This window comes from Agelaius phoeniceus, chromosome 8 (genome assembly GCF_051311805.1).
Source record: "Agelaius phoeniceus isolate bAgePho1 chromosome 8, bAgePho1.hap1, whole genome shotgun sequence".
Taxonomy (NCBI): domain Eukaryota; kingdom Metazoa; phylum Chordata; class Aves; order Passeriformes; family Icteridae; genus Agelaius; species Agelaius phoeniceus.
In genome coordinates, this window is record NC_135272.1 from 16,881,711 (window position 1) to 16,905,309 (window position 23,599).

A 23,599-nucleotide genomic window follows, 5' to 3' on the forward strand; every position below is an offset into this window, starting at 1 on the left:
AGAATAATTTTTCAAAATAGAATTAAACCATATCCATTTTGCTTGCAAGATTTTAAATTAAAGAGGTAATTGTTCGTTATCTACTCGTAAGGATTTGCAAAGGGTTTATACAGGAAAATCCTTTTGATTGTTGGCAGCATTAAAGAAGACGCTGCTGAGGCTTAGCCAGATGTATTATGTGTAGCAGTTGTGGCTGGCAGCACACAACTCCTTCTGCAGTCACACTGCACAGCCTCACCTCACTGTGTGGGACCCCAGGCACAGGAGCACCAGTCCCTTCCCAGGGCCACCTGCTCTGGCTGGGACCCTCTGACCAATACTGCCAACTACAGAATGGTACAGTTGACTCAGCAATTATTCAGTAAGCCAGAATAGTTTGGTAAATAGTCTCTTAATTGTGATATCTCTTCAGTGCTATAAAATAGTTAAATATGAAGAACTACATAATTTTTAAATTCCCCCTCTCAGCTGTAAAAAGGAAATGTCTTTACGGGTAGCTAGTTCTTACCTCTCTGTACATAAAAGTCTTTCATTGCAGTTCCCCTTGCCAACCCTTCTTTGACTGATGTTTACATTATATTTGCAAACCCCAAAGAAAGTCTGTTTTCTAGGGCATCATTTCTGTGATTTCACATATAGAGATATTCTCCCCTTAATTCCACCTTAGGGAGTGAAGTAATCAATATGTCAAACCACAATTTAACTCAGGTATGTCTGCCAATTGTTTTTGCAATCTAAAGATAGGTGGATAACCAAAAAAAAAAAAAAAAAAAAAAAAAAACAAACAAAAAAAAAAAAAAAAAAAAAAAAAAAAAAACGGAAAAATCCCAGCAGCTCAAGAGATATGCAAGCATGGATTTCTCAACTTCTTAGTTGCATTTGACAGGTTTCCTCCAAAGAAGAAGAACCAGCATGGATACGATAATTCAGCAACTGTAGTCACACCACTGATAGGAAGTTAGTGGCCAGGCACAAATTGCAAAAATAGGAAAAAATAAAGAAATCTTTGACTGACTTGAGTGTTAAACCTACTTTTAACACTACTTGATGAGCTCATGTCCAACACATGGAATGCAAACATCTGAGAAAGATGCTGATCACACAGTTCTGTAACTGTTAATCAGATTTATTGTCTAATTCTGGGGCTGAAATAGATTCATATGCTCCACTGGGAGATGCAATTTTGACCTCACTAAAGCCAAGAGAATTTCACTCTTTTTTATTGGAGTCAAAATTTGCTTCCTATCACAAAAAAAAAAATTCAAAAGAAATTTTCATCAATTAAATTTGACAAATTACTAAATTTAAATGATGCTTGAATAACCAAATTAGTGCCTTAAATGGAATGTTTCCTGTCATCTTCATTTTACCATCCAGTAGCTTTACATACTGCTCATTTTACCTGAAATCAGTCATTGTTTTCTCTTTACAAAAACTTCCCATTTGTCCTGCTAGCTTTTATTATGTGAACTCAGCAGGGATGATTTTTCAAACTCCCATCAGAGCAGTTTGTAAAGTGAAATGCCAGTAAGAAAAAGTTAGGCATAGTTTGACCCATGTCCTGGCACTTGTTGGCTGTGGAGCTCAATGCTGGACTAGGCAGCAGCTGACTGGTACTGCTTCCTTACCACTGTCAGGACACAGACAAATGTACTTCATTTGAGAAATAAAGCCTTTATCAATGGACAAATAATTGCAGAGCCACTATTGATCTCACATCCCACTTAACATGAGACAAGAGGGTCCAGTACAAATAATAAACATTTAATTGTGGTGGATATCAAACAATGGGCTCTTGCTTAAGCAACAGAAAAAAAACTAGCAAAAAACAACTCAGTTTTTTAACAAACCACAGTCTTACTTAGGCAGAAATTCAGCAGAAGTTCATGTAGATCTGCAACACTCCATTCTCATCTCTTAAAATGAGAGAAATATTAGCAAGTTAAGAGGAATATTAGAAAAGGAATCTTTCCTTGCTTTTAGCCTCTGTAAAGTGTCAGAGCTGAGATGGGAGGAGGTACTTGAAGTCCTAAGCCCCACCATTTGCACATATGGAAAATAAATGTGCCTGTTAAGATGCTAATGCAGATGAAAAAGGCTGAAATGAAGCATATACAAGGCAGACTCTACCCCCAGCACTCACAAGTCTAGAAGGTGTTTCCTTCAAACACGCACTCGGGGAGCAGCAGCACAAAGCCTGCCACTGCTCTGTTCCACCTGGTGCAGCAATTCACATCAATGCAGTTACACAGCAATCTGCAACTGAAAAAAATAGCTATTGCACTTTTTAATGTACTTTATATAACATCATTTTTCTAGTGATTGTTCTATTAGATTTACAGACCAGCAGAATCTCTGCTTCAGGGAGCTTCCAGTCTAAATACACAGAAAAGATTAAAAAAATACAGCAGCAAACTATGATGAAACATGAGGTTGTCGATACTTTCACTTCCATACTTTTGCTGAGGGTTTAATATCATACTTAGGCAGACAGGAAAATAAGAGTATAAGCATCAGCTGGAGGTAATATAACAGGGAATATTGACTAAAATTTTGTGCTAATTATGATAGTTAAGAGCACACAAACAAATATAATAGGAGGATGAAATGAAGGAATTAGTGAGGCAGGGGTTTTATCAAATCAAAAGGAAAACAGGAAAACAGACCAGAAAATTAGACAAGAATCAATTAATGCAGAATTATAGATAACTAAGTGTGCTACAGATATAAAGGTATAACCTGGCAAATTTTGCATTTAGATCTTGATTGCAGATAAGGATGAAGCAGGTGCTGTGAATTTGAAGTGAGAAGCATTACATGACAGTCTTCCTTGGCAAGCCAGTACAAGTCACTAATGGAGAGCTTATCCAGGCATGGACTTGTCATTACAGATGACTTCTCTCTCATGGGGACAAACAGTACCTAGGGTTTAATGCCTTCTTCAAAGTGGTCATTCTCACTGTTTTTACTTTCAGGAGTTTGTAAATACACAACTATTTTTAGTTAAATAGTTAGGTCTTGCTAGACCTCAATAGGTCTTGTTATATATGTGTTGTTTATAAAACACATGTTTAGTTGGGCTGTAATAACGAGGTGGTTTTATTTTAACCACTGGAAGTTTTCTTAGATTCACCCTTTCTGCTACCCAGGGACGCCTATACAATTGCACCTGGTAAACACCAGGAACCAGCAGTCGAGGGGTTCTGGACAGCACTCTGGCACAGCTTTCAGGCTTCCCCACATTACGTCTGAATTTAGAAAAATACTTACTGCCTACCTGTCTGATTCAGGCTGTCTCAACCCTCATGTCCACCCAGAATATGTACAGGAGGCTAATACTGGCAGAGAAATACTTCCTAAACTTTATGTAATCATTTGGAATTCAGGAAGGACCGATTAGTATTCAAGAGTTGCAGCTGCTCAATATTTATACCACAGAGACTTGGCAGAAGCAAATAAAGGTACATAAAGCTGATGCTTGTCTTAATTAAGTGCAGTATAATAGGTGTTGGGGATATTTTTCTTAGTGAAGAGAGCAGTTTAGCAATGACCAGATATAACTCATTCTGAAGTTCAGAGTTTAAAACTAATCAATATGTATTTATAACAAGGGAAGAACTAAACATAATTTATTATTAGCTGACAACTAACTAATAGATAAAATCAAGATTTATTTAAGTACCTTTTTCCACATACCAATTTCTGACCAAAAAATTTCTCCCTTGGATTCTGATTGGGTTTTTTGCATTATTTCAAATAGACTTTTTAAAATTATTGTCTCATATGCAGAGTACCTGGGAGTGAACCCAAAAAAATGGAGAACGAGACATCTAGCAAGGATGAATTTTTCACTGTAACAAACTTAGCAATAGGAACACTTCCTAATTTTATGATGAGGGATCCTTAATGGCAGGTGACAAATGCTCCTTTAAAGCACACAGTCTCCCTGTGTGCTGATGAACAGGTGTTGACTGGCAGACAATACAGGGATCACAGGCATAGTCCCAGCACACCCAGCCCAGGCTTCCCTCAGATGTCACTACAAAAAGTTTTGAAAGAGAATGAGGAAGGTGGACAGATAGATCTGGCGTATTAAGCCTGAGAGGCAGAAAGGAGAAAGTGGAAAAGGACCTAGTCTGGAAAGGTGGTGGGTGGAAAATGGAGATGGCATTCTGGGCAAGTCCAGGGCAGGATGTGACCTTGTGACACCGAATGACTGATGACAGATAAGGCAGGAACAGCCACAAGGCCTTGAAACTAAATGTGGCAGGGAAAGGAAAGTTGCCAAGACAGGGAAGCAATGAGATAGGAAGGGTACCTTGGCAGCACCCTTTGCCATTGCCAAAGGATGAAATGCTGGGGCACTGAGATGTGATCTGCTAAGCAACATGTGTCTGTTAAAAAATTAATCAACTAAACAATGTTCCCTGTGCACATCCCATGGAAATCAGTGAGAATACATTTGCAAGATTAGCTCTGTAATATCAGTTTGGAATAAATTGCATTAGGAATACACAAATTTCAAGGTAAGTCTTTTGGAAAATATAATCTCTGGATATAATGAAAGCTCTGCTTCTTTGAATCTGAAGTCAAGATGGTGCTTCTCTAAATTATTATCACAGAGGTCAGTCAAAAGTTACAGACTTGATGCCCAACCATTGGGTGGGAACTTATGGCTTGCAGTGAGCAGAAGACTGAAAGAGGTAATAATGATGATTATGGGGGTCCTTTCTTGTCCCTAAATAGTCAAGGAGTTGAAATTTATCATGCCTTCTAACTTCAGGTTTTACAACTATTTCTGCATTTGAAAAATTCAAATTTGGTAGCTTTTAATGTGAACAGTTGCCAGCAATCTTACATGGTCCCTCACTGCTGTGTGTTCCACACTGCCTTGGAAACCAGGGATCCATTTCTTGCTAGAGATGATGAGGGCCAGCAGAATAGTTAAACAGCCAGCCTGCTCCTGGAACATTTAACTCTTCTCTGGATCTCAGGCAAAGCAGCCAGGCTACTCCACTCTGCCACTGGAAGAGCTATTCCACTTTTCTACTTTAACCCTCGGGGAAAGTAAAGCAAATGAATATGGACAAAACCTCATTTCAGAATAATCTCATGAGGGACGTTCTCCTTTCATGGATACAGCATTGCTCAACAGAGAAATCAACCCTTTTGTCTCTAATTCTGCTTCTCACTCCATTACTTTGAAGTCCCTAAAATAATATCTCAACTGTGCAATCTGGTAAACAAAAGCAATAGTTATCTATCTTTGTAAACAGTGGTAAAATTCAAAGTATTAAAGATACTTTATATAGTACAGGCAGATTGTAACAACACAGTTTGAAATCTCTACAGATTTCATAACAAACAACATTTTAAAATTAATCTGATTTAAAATATCTTGATTAAATTTTGAGAAAATTGGATCCTTTCCTTTATAAATCACTTAACATGAAAGCAGTTCCTTGCTGCATTTTCAGGGTCTAAAACTTTGACAATTCATCTTTTGAGGGACTATTTTAGAAGTGTATTTAGTACATGCAGGAAAAAGTGTTGTTGTTTTTTTTTTTCCCTCTGGCTTTTATTTCTTTATGGAAAAACAAAAACAAAGACATATTCATTTCTCTTACCTGTCAAAACCCATAGCAAAGCCAAACAATTAAAAATTGGTCCCTAAATTTCTTTAAGATGTTAAATGATATATAGAGTGATGACTGTGACAAACAATGTTTTGCTCCTAAGAACATTATTTCAGTGAGCTGACAGGCTTTAGTCCATCCTCCTATGCAGGTTGCACACAAGTGCAGGCAGTATGAAAAAAGTAGGACAGTGTCTATCTTCCAGGTATCTGTCTTCATGAAACCTACAATCAATGGTTTGGGGGGAAAAAGCATGTAATAGAAAAGGAATAAAATACAAATTCTGGGGTTATGAGGAACAATTCAAAATTAAACCAATATTTTTTAATAAATAAAATTTTAATCATTCATCTCAGCCCTGCATGTAGGAGTAGTGAATGATAAAATTCTTCCAGGAATCCCAGAGAAAGCCTTCTGTTTCATGGCTGATTGAGTTTTTTGAATAAACTACACTAAATTATAGAGGAAAGTTAATAATTGCTGTTGATTTGTTCCTGATTTTATTTCATTAAATGCAATGAATGCTGCAAATTCATACCTCATGTAACTGTTGAGTACAATGGCATTATTTGAGGCATGAATTTGATTCAATCTGTTCATTACTTGGTTATGTTGTCTGCTTGTCTGACAGCTGCAAGCCATGGAAAAAAGATTAACCATCTTCCGCAAGTACTTTTCCTTTTCATGTCCTTTTTTTCTAAAATGCATATTTAACAAGGTTTTGAAATAACAATAGGATTAGATGCTTGAGAGAAAATTAGGTCATATATTTGTTAGATACAAATCTTGCAAGTAATTAGAAACATGGGTATCAAGCAATATTTGTATTCTGTACTGTTGCCTTTGTGTGGAGACAGTGGGGATTTCAGAATAGCCCAATCAGTGTGCTCTGCACTTTTTCCCCATTATGTTTATAGAATAATAGTAAGGATGACTTTTAAACACCTCCTATAAGGGGGAAAATTACCTGCATGTAACCCACATTTATAGGTGTCTCTACTTTTGAATAATTTCACAATTCCTTACCATTTTTAGATGTTTAAGTTGCAAGTTTAAATGTAATATATAGGTAATAAAGGAAATACAGTATTACATAGAATCTTTTCAGCTGCTGTTGGCAGAAATCTTTAACATCAGTGACTACTTTTGTTAGTCAAGTACTGACCATAACATGGGAATAAATGGTTATATATTAAAATACAGATAAGTGAATGAATATCCTAAACCTTGGAGCCAGTAATGCTACCCTATAGTCTTAATTTGAATATAATCTTAAATGTTTCACTGAATGAGAATAACTTTGTAGTAGTAACAGACAACTTATTAAATACTTTTAAAATCAGAATACATAGACTGAAAACTGCTTCATGTATTCATAGTTAAAAAAATACATTGCAGAGGCTCTTACCTGAGTTTATACATGGGTAATGTTGGCCATTACCGGACATTTACTGTCCATTTACTGGACATGCACTGTAGACCATGGCAAATTTCCCTCTTTGTCCAGCCCCTTTGCTGCTTGTGCAAGATTGAGCACTGAATAAGAAACAAAAGCAAAGTCTGTCTCTGAGGGAATTAAAATAGAGAGGTGAAAGACTCTAAAGGAACAAGGGAATTAAAATAGAAAGGGGAAATGCTGTAAAGCAACAATGAAAAGAAATCACAGGTGGAAAAAAGATTCTGCAAGAGGGATGGAAAAAGAGTGGAAGAGAAGAGGATATCTGGGCAGATCAGGAACCATGGACAACAGTGGTGAAAAGAAGGGACAACAGTGGTGTGGACCAGAGGAACAGAGAGAGACTAGAGGGCTTGAGATAGAAGTCATGAAAATAGGGGGGAAAGGCCAGGAAGGAAGAGAAACCATAGAACTGTGATCAAAGCCAAGCCAGAGGTGGAAAGAGAGGAAACAGAAGCAAACAGGAATGAAACAATGAAGGAAAATTCAGAAACAAACTTTATGGCCCAGCCTTGAACACAGCTGGAATCTTGAATTGGGAGACAGAAGGGGACTGTGCAGAACCACTCTTTTGCAAGCTTGTGGCTTGGAGTGTGTCCCAGATGATTTCTGCTGACAGGAAAGGGGTGGAGAATGAAAATTGCAATTCCTTAGGTTCTGGCAACGCTACTACCAAGACTGGATGAACCTTTCAGAGCAGGAGTTCCTAGTATTGCCCTGGTCCTGTGCAGAGCCATTTAGCATGGGACAAACTGAAAGAGTAAACCCCCAAACAGTCCATGGGGCTTGAAAAAATTTTATTTACACATCATCCTAAAAGCAGTTTAAAAGTCTTCTTTATAGGGTTATTCAAAAATTATTAAGGAAAATCCTACATTTAATATCATCTTCAGTACTAGGAGGGTTTGATGAGTATTATAAACATATTACATAAAACCTCTGCTTGCCAGGTGAAGGAAAATCTCATCTCAGCAAAGAGAAAGATTTCAACAACAGAATGGGGAAAGAGACTACAACAGCATCTTTCCTCCCCAAAACCAAAAATTGTAACAGAGACCAGCAAACTGCTTGGGACAAGATAGACAACATTGTCCAGTCTTTCACCAGGGGAAAACCTACAGCCTTAGCAGGACAGGTGTCCTTCAAACCTGGTTGAGGCAGGTTGGATGGGTGGTACCTTGAGAAAGTCCTTTCCTCTTGTCTAGGACCATCCTATTTGGAACACATTTGTCTTTAGAGAATGGAGTCACCAGCAAAGGTGAAAAGGTCAGATATCAAAATCCCATGCTACTTTACAAGTGCTGGAAAACAATGCTGCACAATGAAAATATCTTCCAGAGAGGAACATTGTGAGAGGTGACTGTGGGAGCGGTGTCATCCAGACTGCACACTGTGCTCCAGCTGGCCACTTCTTACGGGTGGCACTTCCTCACTTTCTGTTTTGAGACAGGAAAAAAAGAGCCTCACAATTAATTAAAACCATAGATGAAGCTACAGAGATGAGCCAGGGAGTAAAGAGGGAACAAAGCAATTAAGAACTTTCCTGTTAAAAATTCACTAGGCATACTGTAAAATTCAGAGATTGTTATGCCCCTCAAAAGTGCAGCAGACAGAAGCAGACACTTAAAAGAGCTTTCATTACTTACGTGCCTTTGGCTCCCTTTCAGGATACTGTGGAACTGGAAACAGCTACAGTAAATGTATTTTCTCTGCATTTGCCTTTCTTGACAAAACACCTCCAATATTTTGATCTCAAGAATAATCAGCTCTTTTGCATTTCCTTTTCAACTAACTGCAGACTTTTGCAAGTTAAAAATTAATGACAACTTCTCTTCCTCTTTTATTTTTTAAACAAAACCCTTCTATGCTCTTTTCTGGAAAAAAAAAAAAAAGTCTTTTTCCTACAACCTGTAACTATTAGTCTAAACGGCATTCCCACCACTCTTTCTCCCTCCTTTGTGGTAACACACAAAACAAATTCCACCACAGCCACCTGGTTTGGGGAAACCATTATTCTGGAAATGAAACATTGTGTTGTGTCCTTTACCACTATTATGGGCAGTCAGTCTGTTAGAAGGTATTGGACGATTATAGGTTAGTCTTTTCAGAGAAAGCCATGGGTTTTGAGTTAGCAGTAACCATCTATCAATTCTTGAGATTATGCCATGATTTACTGTCAGAGCATCATGTATTCTCTGATTTTCTGCCTCCTGTGAAACATTGTGCTTTCCTTTTCTATTGATGTATCAACTATAATAGTTACAAGCAGCTACAGAAAAATCAATAGTGAACTTTCATTACTGTGCACATAAAGAGTACCATGCTGTGAGAGCACCTACTTCTTAAATAGTCACCAGCAGTAAGGTACACTACAGATGTCTGTTATTTTGGTCTAAATGAAGAATGTCTGAATTGAAAACAACAAATATCTAAGATTTTTGACACAACTGGATTCTATGTCAAGTTTTCCAGTATGTGATTTTTTTTTCCCCAAAGTATCAGGCTTGATTTTTACTTTCTGTACTCTTATCTGCGAATTTTTTTAATATAATGCTGACAGAGGAAATTAATACCAAAACAAATTGCTGGGCTCTGCTTAACTTGGTTGGACAGAAGCAGTAAGAATTGTGTAATCTTTGTGGAAGTAGTCTATCTTATTAGTCAAAGCAGGCTGACTGGTGAACAGACCAATAATCTCTGTGTCAAACACAAATAGGATAAAGTTGAAAGAGGCAGCATGGTGTTAGCACACACTCAGAGGTGCTCTTAGGACTGTGCACTAGGAAAAGCACTGAGTTGCTTTTCAACACAAGGTTTGGAAAAAAATAGGGTGATTTTTGGTTTAAAAATACTTGCCTGCCTCTGGGAACAAATTAACTTCCAATTAGCAAATGTAAATGAAGAAAGGCAAGAACAGTAAGCATGTGAGTGCTCTGCCTTGAAGGAGCCCAAGACATTCGATGTTTCAGGTCATTTCCCCAGCAACTGGGCAGGAGTCCCTGCAGGGCAGGTGGGCTGCTCGGCTGCAGGAGTTAGTGGTAACTTTGGCACTTTGAGACTATGGTGATTTACAGCTGTAAATGCAGTGGTTGATGCTCAGTTACCTTAGATTTGAGAGCCTGTGGATTTCCATGAAACTAAAGCATGAGATGCACATGTGTATGCACATCAATTGTATCCTGCCAAATGCTTATCCCACTATCTGCCGTGGCTCTAAGGCTACAGGAAAGCACAGCTTCTTGGCTAGTCTGGATCTGGAGCCCCATAATTCATGCTCCTCCTGTTAAGCCTGTGACTGTGTTGTCTATGGAAACATCTCATCCATATCTGACCAAAATATTTCAGTCTGAGCTGAGCAGTGAGCACAAATCTGCAGTTTTCCTGCTGCTATTTCTTACTGAGTGATTGAAATGTTAAAATTGTGCTGAGACAGTACCTCACTGAGAGTGTCCAGTCCTTTCTGACCAGGACTTCCTGTCAAGAAATCAGAGGCAGCTGAAAAGTAAAACTCTCTCTCTCCTAAGAGCTGCATGTTTGAAATGCAGGTGTAAGAGTATTTGCTCTATTCCTCACTTCCCTACTCTGATTGATGAGTAACCATGCTGCCAGAGGGACTTTCAAGTGGGCTTTTCTTTAGCTTTCATATCTGTATGTTTAAAAGTTTAAGGAATAAGGATGAAGAACACATCTAAATCTTTACAAAAATAGTCCAAAGGCTCTTTTGACACACACTGGGTGCCTCTCCAGTGTTTCCTACAGGCAGCACTAACACTTGCAGTTGGAGATGTCCCTATTTGGCACTTGTAGCTGGAGATGTCCCTATTTGGGCTTCAGTCGTCCCATTTGTCAAACCATTTCCACAACTAAGCTCAGACATCTGGGACAGTAAAAAGTGAAATTTGCAACTCCCTCTCAGATCAAATGTCAGAAACAATGTGTTTTGAAATAGTGCAGCAGAAAATTATCTCCCTTAGTTGTGTTCATTGTCCACAAAGGCAATACTGGCAATACTCCTTTGCACGTTTAAGCGAATTCATGGGCTGCTGCAGTCAGGTGTGGCAGTGATCTGGTGACTGGTACACTCCTGCATATGACATTACCAAACTTGTTGGCTCTTTTCATCTAAGCCAGTGTGGTTTTTTGTCAGTGCTAATTTGTTAGGGGATTGAAACAGCACCAGCTTCAGTGTACCATCAATGTCTTGTTAGCTGTCTGCAGCTACATTTACATAGAAGACAACTGTAACTGCCTAGAGGAGAGTCCACCTCTCAAAAATAGCAGAATTCAAGTGTTTGGATAACAGGCATCGTATATTTGTTTCTACTGTAGTGCTTTCAGTACTGAGCAAATAAATAAAAGCATTTAATTTTATGTTATCTCAGCACAATTATAAAAGAAAATAGTTCTGTTACTGATTTCCACTTCCTGTATCTTACACAGGCAGAGGTGATTTTCTTTTTCATGTTCTTTCTAAACTAGAATCAGCTTCCACTAATGCAACTTGGTTCAGTGAAAAAAACTTCTAACTGTTAGTGCAAATATTGGCACACAGACCTAGTAAAACCATGTCTTGAAAAGTCTCAGAAAAGGGTAAAAAGAGGTTTTTGAAATCAATGACTAAAAGAAAATTAGTTCTCACACTAAGCCTTGTCTGAAAATAGTGCAAGAGGCTTAAAGCTCTGAATTAGTGGTCAATTATGTTGACAGAAAATCATCGCAGAGTGCTGTACCTCTTAGATCAGCACATCACTAAAACACCTTTGCTTAATTCTCCTTCTCTCAATGAGAATATATTATAATAATTTTTGCTCCTGTGGGACTTTAGATTTAACAAAAGAATAAAGCCAAACAATATTCACCCAGTAATAAAAATCTGGTAAGAAGTTCAACCATTATCTGGAAATCACTATAATGATATAATCCAAACTGGCTGGTCTAATATTTTTAACCAAGTTGAAAAAGTTTGAAATATAATAATTAAATGCAAATACAGTTCTGATCCCAAAGACCAGAAGAATGCCTTTAAGCTAGTATTTATAACAAGAGCTATTTGACTGAGCTCTCTTGTAAATTTTATCATACCTGAGGCAGTTTTCCTCAGTCGATTAGCTGGAAAGCTGAATATATCCTGAGGCAAACCAGACATCTAGTACAGGCTAAATTCAACTACTGGAGCTTAAATTTGGCTTAATATATCCCCACTTGGATCTGCCTGTTTAATTCTCTTTCATATGATAACGTTGGTTTATTCATAGTCTGGACTTGCCACCTGAACAAACTGTACCTCATATCTTATTCTAATGGAATAGGAAAACTTTGCAAAAACCACAAAAGTTCCTGACTGAAAATCTAATGCAAATTTGGGATTAAAAACTGTTTTGTGAAGTGACTACAAGATTAGTACAGAGAGATTTTTCCCCTAAGGAGTACTGCTTTTTATGATCATGCATTTTTTATAATCTGCAGAGACAGATGGGCTTTATAAAAGGATAGAGCCTGATACTCAAAAGGGTTTCAGTGGCAGCTGCATTTCTGTGCTTTAACCTCAGTAGAAATTTATATCCTATATTTTTCCAGAAAATATTTATATTTCTTCTTTTTGGACTATATCACCCCTTAGTCAACTTCCAGTGGCAGCAGCAGAAATACTTCTGAGATTAATCTGTTCCATTATTCCTACTTTAAACAGTACTTGAGTAGCAAGAGAGGGATAGAAAGGGAAAAGACAGATAATGTGCAAGCTTCTCATGAGACCAATAAAGGCAAACATTCAGAAAAGTTACAAATGTCTAGGCAAAAGCAGAGCAAAATTTTTCTAGGTAAAAGCAAATCTCTCAAAAATTTTCATTCCTTACTTTCTAAATATTCAGCTTCTTCTCACCTAAATAATAGATTGGTTTTTGGTCTTCTTAAAATTATACCACACTATTATTGTAATTTGCATATAACACCCTTCCTGCCTCAGTTCGTAACTTCAAGGACTTGTATGATGTCCTATCACCATTCCCAGGAACTTCATAAATATTTATGACATCTTAAACTATTCACACCCTACAAATTGCAGGCATTGACAGATAATTCCCTTAAAACACCAACAGCTCTGTGTGCTATTGAAGATTCAAATGATGTTGCAGAAATTAACTGGGGAAACTCTTTGGTTCAATAAGTTTCCTACTTAGTCTCATTTTTTAGCTTATCAGAAGCCTAATTCCTGCCTTTATGAAATTTGATACTGTGATACTACTGCTCTGGCAGATTTGCCTGTATGTAAGCATATATACATATATAAAAAACATGGTGATAGGAGGATAATTAGCACAGTAATTTTGTTACCAATGCTCATTCTAACTGAATATTCAAAGACAAACATTTATTGCCCAAACATATATTATGGCCCTGGGATGAGGTGAGGAGTTCCAAAAAGAATGAGTTTTGACTCACCTTCTTTCTTGGTTTACCTACGAGACCTTCACTAAATCATTTCTGCCCTAGTTACCAACGTGTGCTCACATACAAATATGACCATGCCTCCACAAGACAGTCGTTACTGATTTTTTTTCCTAGAAAAGAGAGATTTAGATTGAGACATTTTTTCTAGAATTGATCTGTCATTTACCTTAAGCAGTCACTAGAACAAACACAAAACAAGCCTAGAAGCAGGAACCAGAAAGCCACATCAGCCCAGGCAGGTTCCCTTTCCACCAGCCTAGCAAGGCAGGCAGGAAATTTGGGCTTAACCACATTGGGTTAATTTATCCAACGCACCAGCAGTGCTTCAACCTAAAGACTGAAGCACACTTTCACTGAGAACAGCCTGTAGCAAGCACTAGCAGAGACCACCCATTGGCATGGTGAGAGATTCCAGTTGTTTGGGGAATTTCCTTGAAGACACAACACAGCAACTGCTCTCCAAACTCCTGTTCCTCTGTCATGTCTTCAAAGAAAGCAGCAGCTACTCTTTTATATGGAACATAATCCTATCAGTGAATGCTGAAGCTTGGACTAAAATACCTTCAGAACAAACCTTTGGGCCATGGATGGGCTCCCCTCAGTCCCAGATGAGCAAGAGACAAGAAATGTTTCACTGCTGACCCACCAGGCAGGAGCCAGGCTGGACTTCAGCAGGGGCAGAACTGCAGGCAGGGAGGGAGCTTTAGAAAGTGAAAGAAAATGAGGTGGTAGTGGAGTTTAAGCATGGCAAAGCTGAAATGCCAGCAGTGGAACCAAACCACTGCTTGGGGCTGTGGTCTGTCCCCACATCTCCTGGGCTGGGGCATAGTTTCATCCCCACTGGCTCCCCATACCCCTGGCTGTGTAGATCTACCACCCCTGGCTTTGTGCCTGAACCTGGATATATTTTTCCCTCCCAAACTGCAGTGAGAAATGCTGGACTTTGTATTTAAGGGTGTAGCTGGCTGTGGAATTTGGGACAGGATCTGTGAGCAACTCTTCCATCAGAGGCCTGGCAGGATCTTGTTTTATTGTGTTTCAATGGCCACCATATCACATATGCTTCATGTGCAAGTAATAAGGATGTTGGTTCCTGGGGTGTCAGGACAAGAAGTGAGTGGAGATTTTGTTTGGTTAACTTCCAAGAGAGTAAATGCAGCCTGAGCTGCTGAAAGTCAAGCTGTTTTATTTTCCTGAGTGATGACTCAGTAATTACACCAGTCATAAAGATTCAAGAAATCAAATTAAGCTTTGCCCTTTGTCTTTACTGGTACTGTAAGAAAAGAAACAACTGAAATGTAGTAACCTACTTCCACATTCACACAAGGAGAGGAATCCACCTTTTTGCCCATGTCTCTCTTCCCATTGCAGAGCTAACAGTGCCAAAAGCAATTATAAAATTACTCACAAAATCAATAAACATGGTTTTTAACAGACATCAGGAGCTTCTCAGTAAGAATCCATCATTTTACAATCTTTTTAGAAAAGAAGAATAGGCTTCAATATTTAAAATAGCATTAGAAAGAAGCCTACCACTATAAAGCAATATGAAAATGTTTTAGTTCAGTCTAAGTTCTTCTGAAAGAAACCAGAAGTCCATCAAGATTGAAAACTGAGGGAGTGAAATAGGATCCCGACTAGGAATTGCAGCTTGTTCTCCTAAGTATCTTGTTCTCACTTTAAAAATATATACAGTCTTGCCCAATACTAGGGCATGAATGAAACATTCTGCTACAGAAGAATTTAATTAAGATTTTCAAAACAATGTGCCCTTTATCAGATGTTACGTTCAACTGAAAATGAAAATTACTTTATGACCCTAATAAATAATCAGAGATCGACTGTTGCACTGTTACAGACAGCTTAGCCACTGCCAAAAAAGAATCCTAAAGACAGGAAAATTTTTCTACACATTCAGTTTGGACTTGGGAGTCTTAAGAAAAGTGCTTTTTGTTCTTACAGTATAGAGGTTTTTCAAGGTTTGGAAAGTGGTAAATATATGCAGCTTATCACTGATTAAAAAACATCTATCAAGAATTGTTTCCCATGACTTCTAAGTGAATAATATTCAGCACAGTCCTGCTGTAATAAAATTGAGGGGAATTTTGTAGTAAGGAGCTTATCTTTACCATAAATCTTCCTTCATTACAGCATTTTGTCTGTCAAGAAGGCTTAGCTATAGAATGGCATGCATCTGCCTTCATGACAGATGTGCTATATGGAACTGCTGCTGTTGCCCTTAGTTTCAGTGAAGGAGAATTGTGGGTAATTTTCAGAGATGGGCACTTTATCAACCATTAGTACACCTGCCTTCAAAATAATTTTTACCACATGTCAAAAATCTACCTGTGTTTTAAGTCCTATAATGCACAGATTTCGCAGGGCTAGCAGAAAGCAGGAAAAAGTAGTACAAATCTGTTCTAGGTTTGTTACGTATCAGGTTTGATAACATCACCTCAGCCCTGGTTAATTACCCTTCTTTGAACTATTTTGGGGTAAAAATCTTCATCAGAACTAGCATATTTCATCCTCAAGCTCAAATGGGAATTGGCCTCACCCAAAAGGCCGTGATGAGAGCCCCAGCCATGTGGGAAGGCACGTTGTCTCTTTCCCTGATAAAACAGAACACTTCTAGGCAGAGGCAATGCTGCTCCTTAAGCCGTGCAGCATGGTTGGAAAGAACCAGGCAAACCTCTCAGAGGGCAAGCCTGAAGGCCATCCTGGCCAAAACCAGCCTCAGCAGAGTTTAGAAGATGTAACAGTTTATCGATGAGCTACAGTCGTTCCAAAGAGCTGCTAAGTTTAGAGGCATTGGGTTTCAATAAAGTCCTTAAATGATGGGGCTCATTAGCCCCCTCGGGTGAGGGAGCTCAGGCCAGGGCTGGTAACAAGCCCTAGAGCCCGGAGTATCCATGAGACTGGAAGCAGCCTTGTGAAAGGGAGAAATCCTCTTTCCCATGGAGAGGCCCAAAATCTTATTTTGTCCTTGCAATAGTGCAAAATGCAAAGAGGCAACTGAGCTGTGTTCACACCTCTTCATGGCTTCATGTAGAAACAGCATCGAATAAAAGACATGAGCAGTAAAATTTAAGCAGCTTTCTCTGGGAAATATGTAGTGCTCCCAAGGAGTTACTATTTTTCAAAGTTAAATCTCTCATTCTGTTTCATTTTTCTTTTCAAAATTCCCAGACCAAAGGAAACTCTCTATAGATTAGTACACCCCCAAATTTTCAGTATTTCATGTTTGGAATATGAGAGGGAGAAAATCTCTCTGAAACCTAAATATTTTTCCCCTCCAAAGACCAGACCCATTTTGGGGGAAAATATGCAAAAGTGTTCTCCTTGGGCTGAATGTTGTATGCAGTTTCAGCTTAACACACGGTTTTATGGCAGATGTGGAAAATAATCAAAATGGGGGATGTCTGGGAATACTGGCAGATCTTTACTGTGACTGCAGAGCAGATCCTGACACACTATAATACTGTTTTTGTCTTAATCGTCAAAAGTAAGCTATAGAGAACAAAAATTCTTTGTTTGACAGAAAAGCAATTGCTATTTCTTGTAAAATATATAATATATTCCAGAAGACCTAAGGGTTTGCGTTTCAATAAGGATAGAAAAAGATGCGCGCCCCACTGTGAGCTCACAGTAAGCCTGTTTCATGTAAAAAGTTGGTAATTAGTCCCTGAGTGAATAAAGTAGAAGAGCTAAGAGACTGATACTTACTGTAGAAACACAAAACACTTTTTCTAGCTGCTAGGATTTAAAGGGTGTGTGGGTGGGAGGGGGGGACCTACTCCTACTCATTTAATTTACAAGCATCTGAACTTCAGAAAATGATTTCTTGCATTAAGCTTAAACATGTGTACTTTAAATTGTTACTAACCGATGTAAAGATCGATAAGAGACATTCCAGTTTAAAAAAAATAACAGGAATGAGGAATTATGTGAAAGCATAAGGGATGTCGTGCTGTACACATCAGTAACAGATTTCACACTCATTGTACTGTCTGCCTTCAGCAGCTACACCAGCATTGCTTGGTGTCTCACCAAGTTAACTCCTTAGCAGTCAAAGGAAATACTTGTAAAACCAAATCTGTTTGGCCAGAGTTCCATAATAAACACTGAGCACAAAACCAAACTCAAACCACAGGAAAACCATCTACTTAAACCCCAACATTATTATTTGTATCACTATCAACCAACACTAAGTACCACCAGTGAAAACAGTACCATTTCTTGTTCTACCTGCATAATTTGAAGGTACTGGAAATAACTTAATATTCACATGTTTTCCTTTGTTACTACTCATCTTAACCAGAGCCACAGTTTATGATTCTCTCTCAAAAAAACCCACATTATTTTTATTGCAATTATGGGTACAGCAAACGTATTTTTGACAACATATAACTATCTCAGGAGAGCTTGAGAGATGACAGTGGAGTTTTACACAGTGCTCTCAGCACATGTCCTTTGACTTCTCTCTGTTCAGATTGTCTCATTTGCTTAACTGCAACATTCACTGTTAATGGATATGAGATAAGAACACACATCAAAAGTCATACGCAGAGATCTTGGTCACTTCACAGAGACTCACCCCAAATCAGGTTGCCTCTATGTCCCTACTATGGTAATTGCAGTCCTGAAGATATCTACACACAAATGAATTATGTAGTGATATCCTAAATTGTGATAACTTGGACTGTCCCTGATTCAGTATAGAAATTCAGGAAAATCTACATATTTTCACTGGTTAACTAATAACATCTTGTTTACAAGCACCGAGCCTCACCACAAATAGCAAGAACTTGTTTAGAGGAAAGACATTAAAAGTATTTTCCCAGGCTGAAAGTGGCACAGGAGCCCAGAACTACTTTTGTTTACTGTTAGTATAAACTGGACTTGTTTCTAAATCTTAGATGCAGTGCTTATGTTGCCACATAGAAGGAACTGTCCCAAGACGAGGAAAGAGACCAGCACAGGCCTTCCCCTGCAGTTCTGCAATGCCCATGGGACACCCTGAGGCCACACTGCACCCATGCACCCACTGCCAAAAACCACTGATCCTGGGTTTGGGGATAATATATAATATATAAAATATTATGCCTCCTCTTGACTTGGAGTATGGCATCAATACAGCTAAAACCAGAAGAATATTTGGCTCTAAAAGACATATTAAATTCGCCACTTTTGTAGAAAAATATTAAAAGTTTGCAATTCTCTTTGTTTCTTCCTTATCTCTGTAAAAATTTATCTTGTGATTTTTCAATAAATATCTAATCCACACATTAACATTTAAATAGAGGGTAAAAATAATAATTACCTTGGTTTTCCAAGAAGCCAGCACAATCTCATACACAGTATGGCTCAAAATAGACAGAGAGTAACAGAAAGATGCCCTTTGAATTTGAAGGGGGTTGAATTAGATAACAGTTTGTAAAACTTTCTGACTTAGTTATTTTTACAGAGGAAAAAAGTTCCAAATACTGATTCTGAAATCATACATTTTACCTTGCTGTTAGACAGTTTAATCTCCAGCATAGTCCCTGTTTTCTGTGGGAGTTTTTATGTTCTAGCAATTCATTCATGATTATATTTTGCATCTGAAACAACCTATTTAAGCTAATTGTGATAGGTGATACTGTTTCTTTTTTAGCTTTATAAAAATATGCTTAGAACACCCAATTTTTAAACCAGGTTACACTAGGTACAAAATACCTTGGGAGTTTTCTGTAGGTACATAAAATAATAAACAGCTATATTTTATATCAGAAAATGTCCAGTGTAGTACAGGAAAACATGATTATCCAAAGATCTCCAGAGACACTGGCAAAAAGACTTTGGATAAATGAGTTTGAATAGCTAAGGGACCAGGCATAGCAGCTTTGAAGTTTCCAGTCCTCTTCACTTGGGATAATGTAAAGCTGAGACGATGCTTGTTGGACAGCCATCACAATTTCACTATTACTGGCAAGTTCCTTAAGTCAACTAGCAAAATTCTGGTGGATGTTATGTCCCCAGTTCCCAAACAAGCAGCACAAGTCCAGGAGTCACTCGCTTCATTTCCACAGTGAAACTGGGACAGGAAAGAGGCAGGCAATAACAAGCCCAGCAGGAAGCACTGGCCCCGGTTCACGCAAGAGGGAATCCAGCGTGCAGCTGGCAGCCAGCACATTCCAGAGGGGCTCCTGCTCACAGCCTGGAACTCGGCTCTGGAGGCTCTGCGTGCTGCCACCGGCAGCCACCGGGACCCTTGGCATCTTTCCTATTCTCTTGTTCTAAAGACAATGTTTGCCTCCCCCAACCATTTCCCTCATGTTCCAGCACAAAGTTATGTGCAGAAACCAGTATTTGCTCTGTTTAAAGCACTTCTAGGAAAAGCTGCAGTGAGACCCAATTTACCCAGCCTCCCAGGCTCCCGATGGAGTGGGTGACCAACGTGTGTTCCTGTTTTGCAAAGGAAAACACTCATTTCCCCACAATCAGAGGCTGGCATTTACAATGAACCAAATTCTGCAAAATTCTCCATCTTCTGGGCTCCAAAAATATCCACAGATGAACAGATTTGTCTTTCTACAAAGTGAATAAGCAGCATAGTTGTGCCCAGTAGCACCATGCTCTAGCCTTACAAGAAAGTGCTACAGTACTCTACTGATGGTAAAAATGATCAAACACAACCAAAACAAGCTCTCCCAGCAAGTGCTCTCTAATCAGCTCCCTCTTCCTGCATTAGAGCAGCACTCTAATTTGCAAGCTTTAGAATAACTTCTGCATTCACCAGACATATTAAAAGACAATTTCATCCGAGTGGTTTTTACACAGGGGAGCAAACAATGAGAAGATAATATACTGGCATTTATCTTTGACCAGCATTTCCAGAGCTTGAACTTGCTGTATAGAAACAGAAGATAATCAAACAGAGGCAGAGTGAACAAACTGTACCTGCCGTGCTGATGTAAATGCCCCGTTGTCCAATACCAGAAAAAAAAAAAATCAGTGTTGGATTTCAGAAACCATATGCAGGTTAAAGGGTACCATTCTTATCTAGTATTCCACCCAAAGGACAATGATTTCATTTTATAAAGATCATTAGTCAGTGAAATATATATTTTAGAGAGTTTCTAGTAGGGAATATTATTTTGGCAGTCACTGGAGTGTACCAGATGGTTCATTAACATAGGCTAGACAAGTCAAAGGCTTTCAGAATCATTTTGAAAATGTCAAACAGAAACAAGAGCACTGTCACTTTTTATTAGAATTAACTACATCATACCCTGGACACAGATTTCACCTTGGGTCAGAAAAATTAATACAGAATTATATGAATTGTGTAACATAGTAGGTTAAAGATAGGGCTTCCTCTTGGGACTCATTTGCTAGCAATATATTATGGTCTTCTACTTTAGGAATCCTCAACCTTTCTTTTTGTTAGCTATGAAAAGAGCTGACCTTGCTCAGACTCCATTGGTGTCTAATTGATTTGAGGTATATGCAGAATTTCAACAAGACACTCCACTAAAGCTCTTTTGTGATCATTTTCCCAGGAAAGTTGGCAAAAGGGTTCACTGAATATTCAGCAGCTTGTAAAGTATGCTTTTGTCAGGAGGCAAAAAAATACATCCATTTAGTGAAACACTGACTTCATAAACAGGAATTAAAATGCAACTGAATTGTTACTTGAGTTTTTTCTGTCTTTTTTTTTATTATCATTCAGATGTCAAAAACCTCGAGAACTTCCAGCTTGTGGAAGGTGTTCAGGAACAAGTGAATGCTGCTCTGCTGGACTACACCATGTGTAATTACCCACAGCAAACAGACAAATTTGGGCAGCTTCTCCTGCGACTACCAGAAATCCGGGCCATCAGTATGCAGGCCGAAGAATACCTCTACTACAAACACCTGAACGGGGATGTGCCGTGTAATAACCTTCTCATTGAGATGCTGCATGCAAAGAGAGCATAAATTATACCCATTAGAGCTTCTGCTTTCAAGGAAAAGAAATTATTCTGAACTGCTCCAAGCAACACTAATTAAAACATGGTTTTAAGACTTTGCAAAATGGTGTAATAATCAAATACTAATAGTAAATAAGTGATGTATCAGGGTATTTGTATTGCAAACTGTGAATCATATGCTACACATCCCCAAAGGAATCTATATAGGACTTTATACTGGAGTGAACTTACCAAGTGGATATCATCACCAATGTCAACAAGAAAAAGGACAGAATGATCATTGTATATTTAACTCTGCTGATTGCCAACATGAAGAAACCTAGGTGAAGAAAAACCTGATCTGTATTATTGAGCTAAGATGGTGGGGAATTTGAGTGCACTAAATTCCTTCACTGCATAGAACTCATAAAACAGTTACAACAGATGCAAAACTGCATCTACAGCATCTTCTGTCATCCTTACAGGGACCCAACGCTTACTTCTTCTGTGCTAAATGATGTGGCATCCATTGAACAAGCTGTAAGAGAGAGCTGGCCTAGGCCACGTGCTGTGGCTGTGGCCACCAAACCCTCCAAGTCTGGGCCTGCCTGTGGGGCCTGCAAACGGCTCCTAGGAAGAGTCTGGGATCCAGTTAGCTTGGCATTCTTAACTGTGCTCTGAAGTTTGTTTTGTCACGTGTTCATGTTGTTCTACCAGGCAGTATCCCTCTTCTATTGCTCTTATCAGATAGCTGTTAGGCAGCTAAGGAAATATTCCAAAATAAATTAACCAATTCAACTGCATACTCAACCAGCTGCTAAAAGATGGCTCCAGTATATATTCATGCCTGTTTCCAAATAAAGAAAATAGAGATATTTCAGCCATCCCAAACAACACTTTCTTTGACAAGAAAACAGAATTAGAACACCAAATACTGATGCTAAAAACCCAAAAATAAATTTTTAAAAGAATTTTGTGATAAAAGAAGTGACAAGTGAATTGTACAACTGGATGATGCCAGGGAGCTTATTAAGAAATGATCTTTAAAATTGCCAGTAATTTGGAAACTAAATTTCAACTCAAACATCCAATATCTAACAAAACTTCCTGTTTTCAAAGTTAGGTAATATACCTATTTTACGCAAAGAAAGAAGAGTGATACTGCTGTGTCTATGTAGGCCAAAGTCTGCTGCAGAACAAATATTAGAAAAGAACAAACACTTCTCTCTCTGTCCAAATGAAGATATCAGTATTAACATGTAGTGCCACATTTATAAATCTTGCCTTATTTCATTACCCTTAAAGGTAACTGCGCAGGTGTAGATCAACATACATTTCAAATTAAAGTATTAATCTCTAGCATTAACAAAAACATAGTGTTTACATTCTTTAGGTCCTGTGGGGAAAAACTGTGATAAAATTGCAGAGCAGTGATTTCCTTGTTATTTCTTTTAAATTGGTAATTATTTTACCAGTACTTAATTACTGTATGTCGTGAGACACTAAAATCAATAGGGGTATTTCATTTTTACTTTAATTTTTGAGATTATTGGCTGCACAATCACTTGTAGAAACTGTATAAAATCCTAATACTTTACTTTTTTTCATGAAGATTGCTGGCTTTTGAATAGTTTATTTATATTGTATATGATAGTTTTCACTGTAGACAATTATGATGCTAATTTATTGTTCTTTGGTTTCATCTTTATATAAGATATAGCCAGAATGAAGAAGCCAAATATATGTGTTTACTGTAGCATGTCTTCAAGTTAGTGGAACATAGTTCAGGGACACAGAAGGGTCTTTACAAATTAAAATCATTCACTTGATTAAATGTCTGTAAATCTTCATAATCCTAAATGTAGTTTATTTAAATCTATTGTAAATTATGTGAGTTGTAACTTTTTCTGTTTCATGTGAACTTGAAAAGGTGCATTTCTCTCACTTTTGTCCAACCATTCATCCATTGTATACCAAAGACATCAGTTATTACATCTGCATTAGTACGAAGCACACTATTTAACTGCCTGTATTAATCAGCTCTAATATTCTGTCCATGCATAGGGTACCAACACAGCAAAGCCAAGTGTCTGCAACTCCTACATGCCTGTCTTGTACCACAG

General features: G+C 38.2%; 1 protein-coding gene across 1 annotated transcript in view; it reads left to right on the forward strand.

Moving 5' to 3' along the window:
- Window positions 1-21,509, forward strand: part of NR5A2 (nuclear receptor subfamily 5 group A member 2) — an 83,839-nt gene extending 62,330 nt beyond the window's left edge. The window contains exon 8 of the mRNA XM_054638499.2: window positions 21,257-21,509. Within this exon, the coding sequence (XP_054494474.1) occupies window positions 21,257-21,504 (248 nt within the window). The 3' untranslated portion in view covers window positions 21,505-21,509. The remainder of the gene's footprint in view (window positions 1-21,256) is intronic.
- The last annotated feature ends 2,090 nt before the right edge of the window (window positions 21,510-23,599 follow it).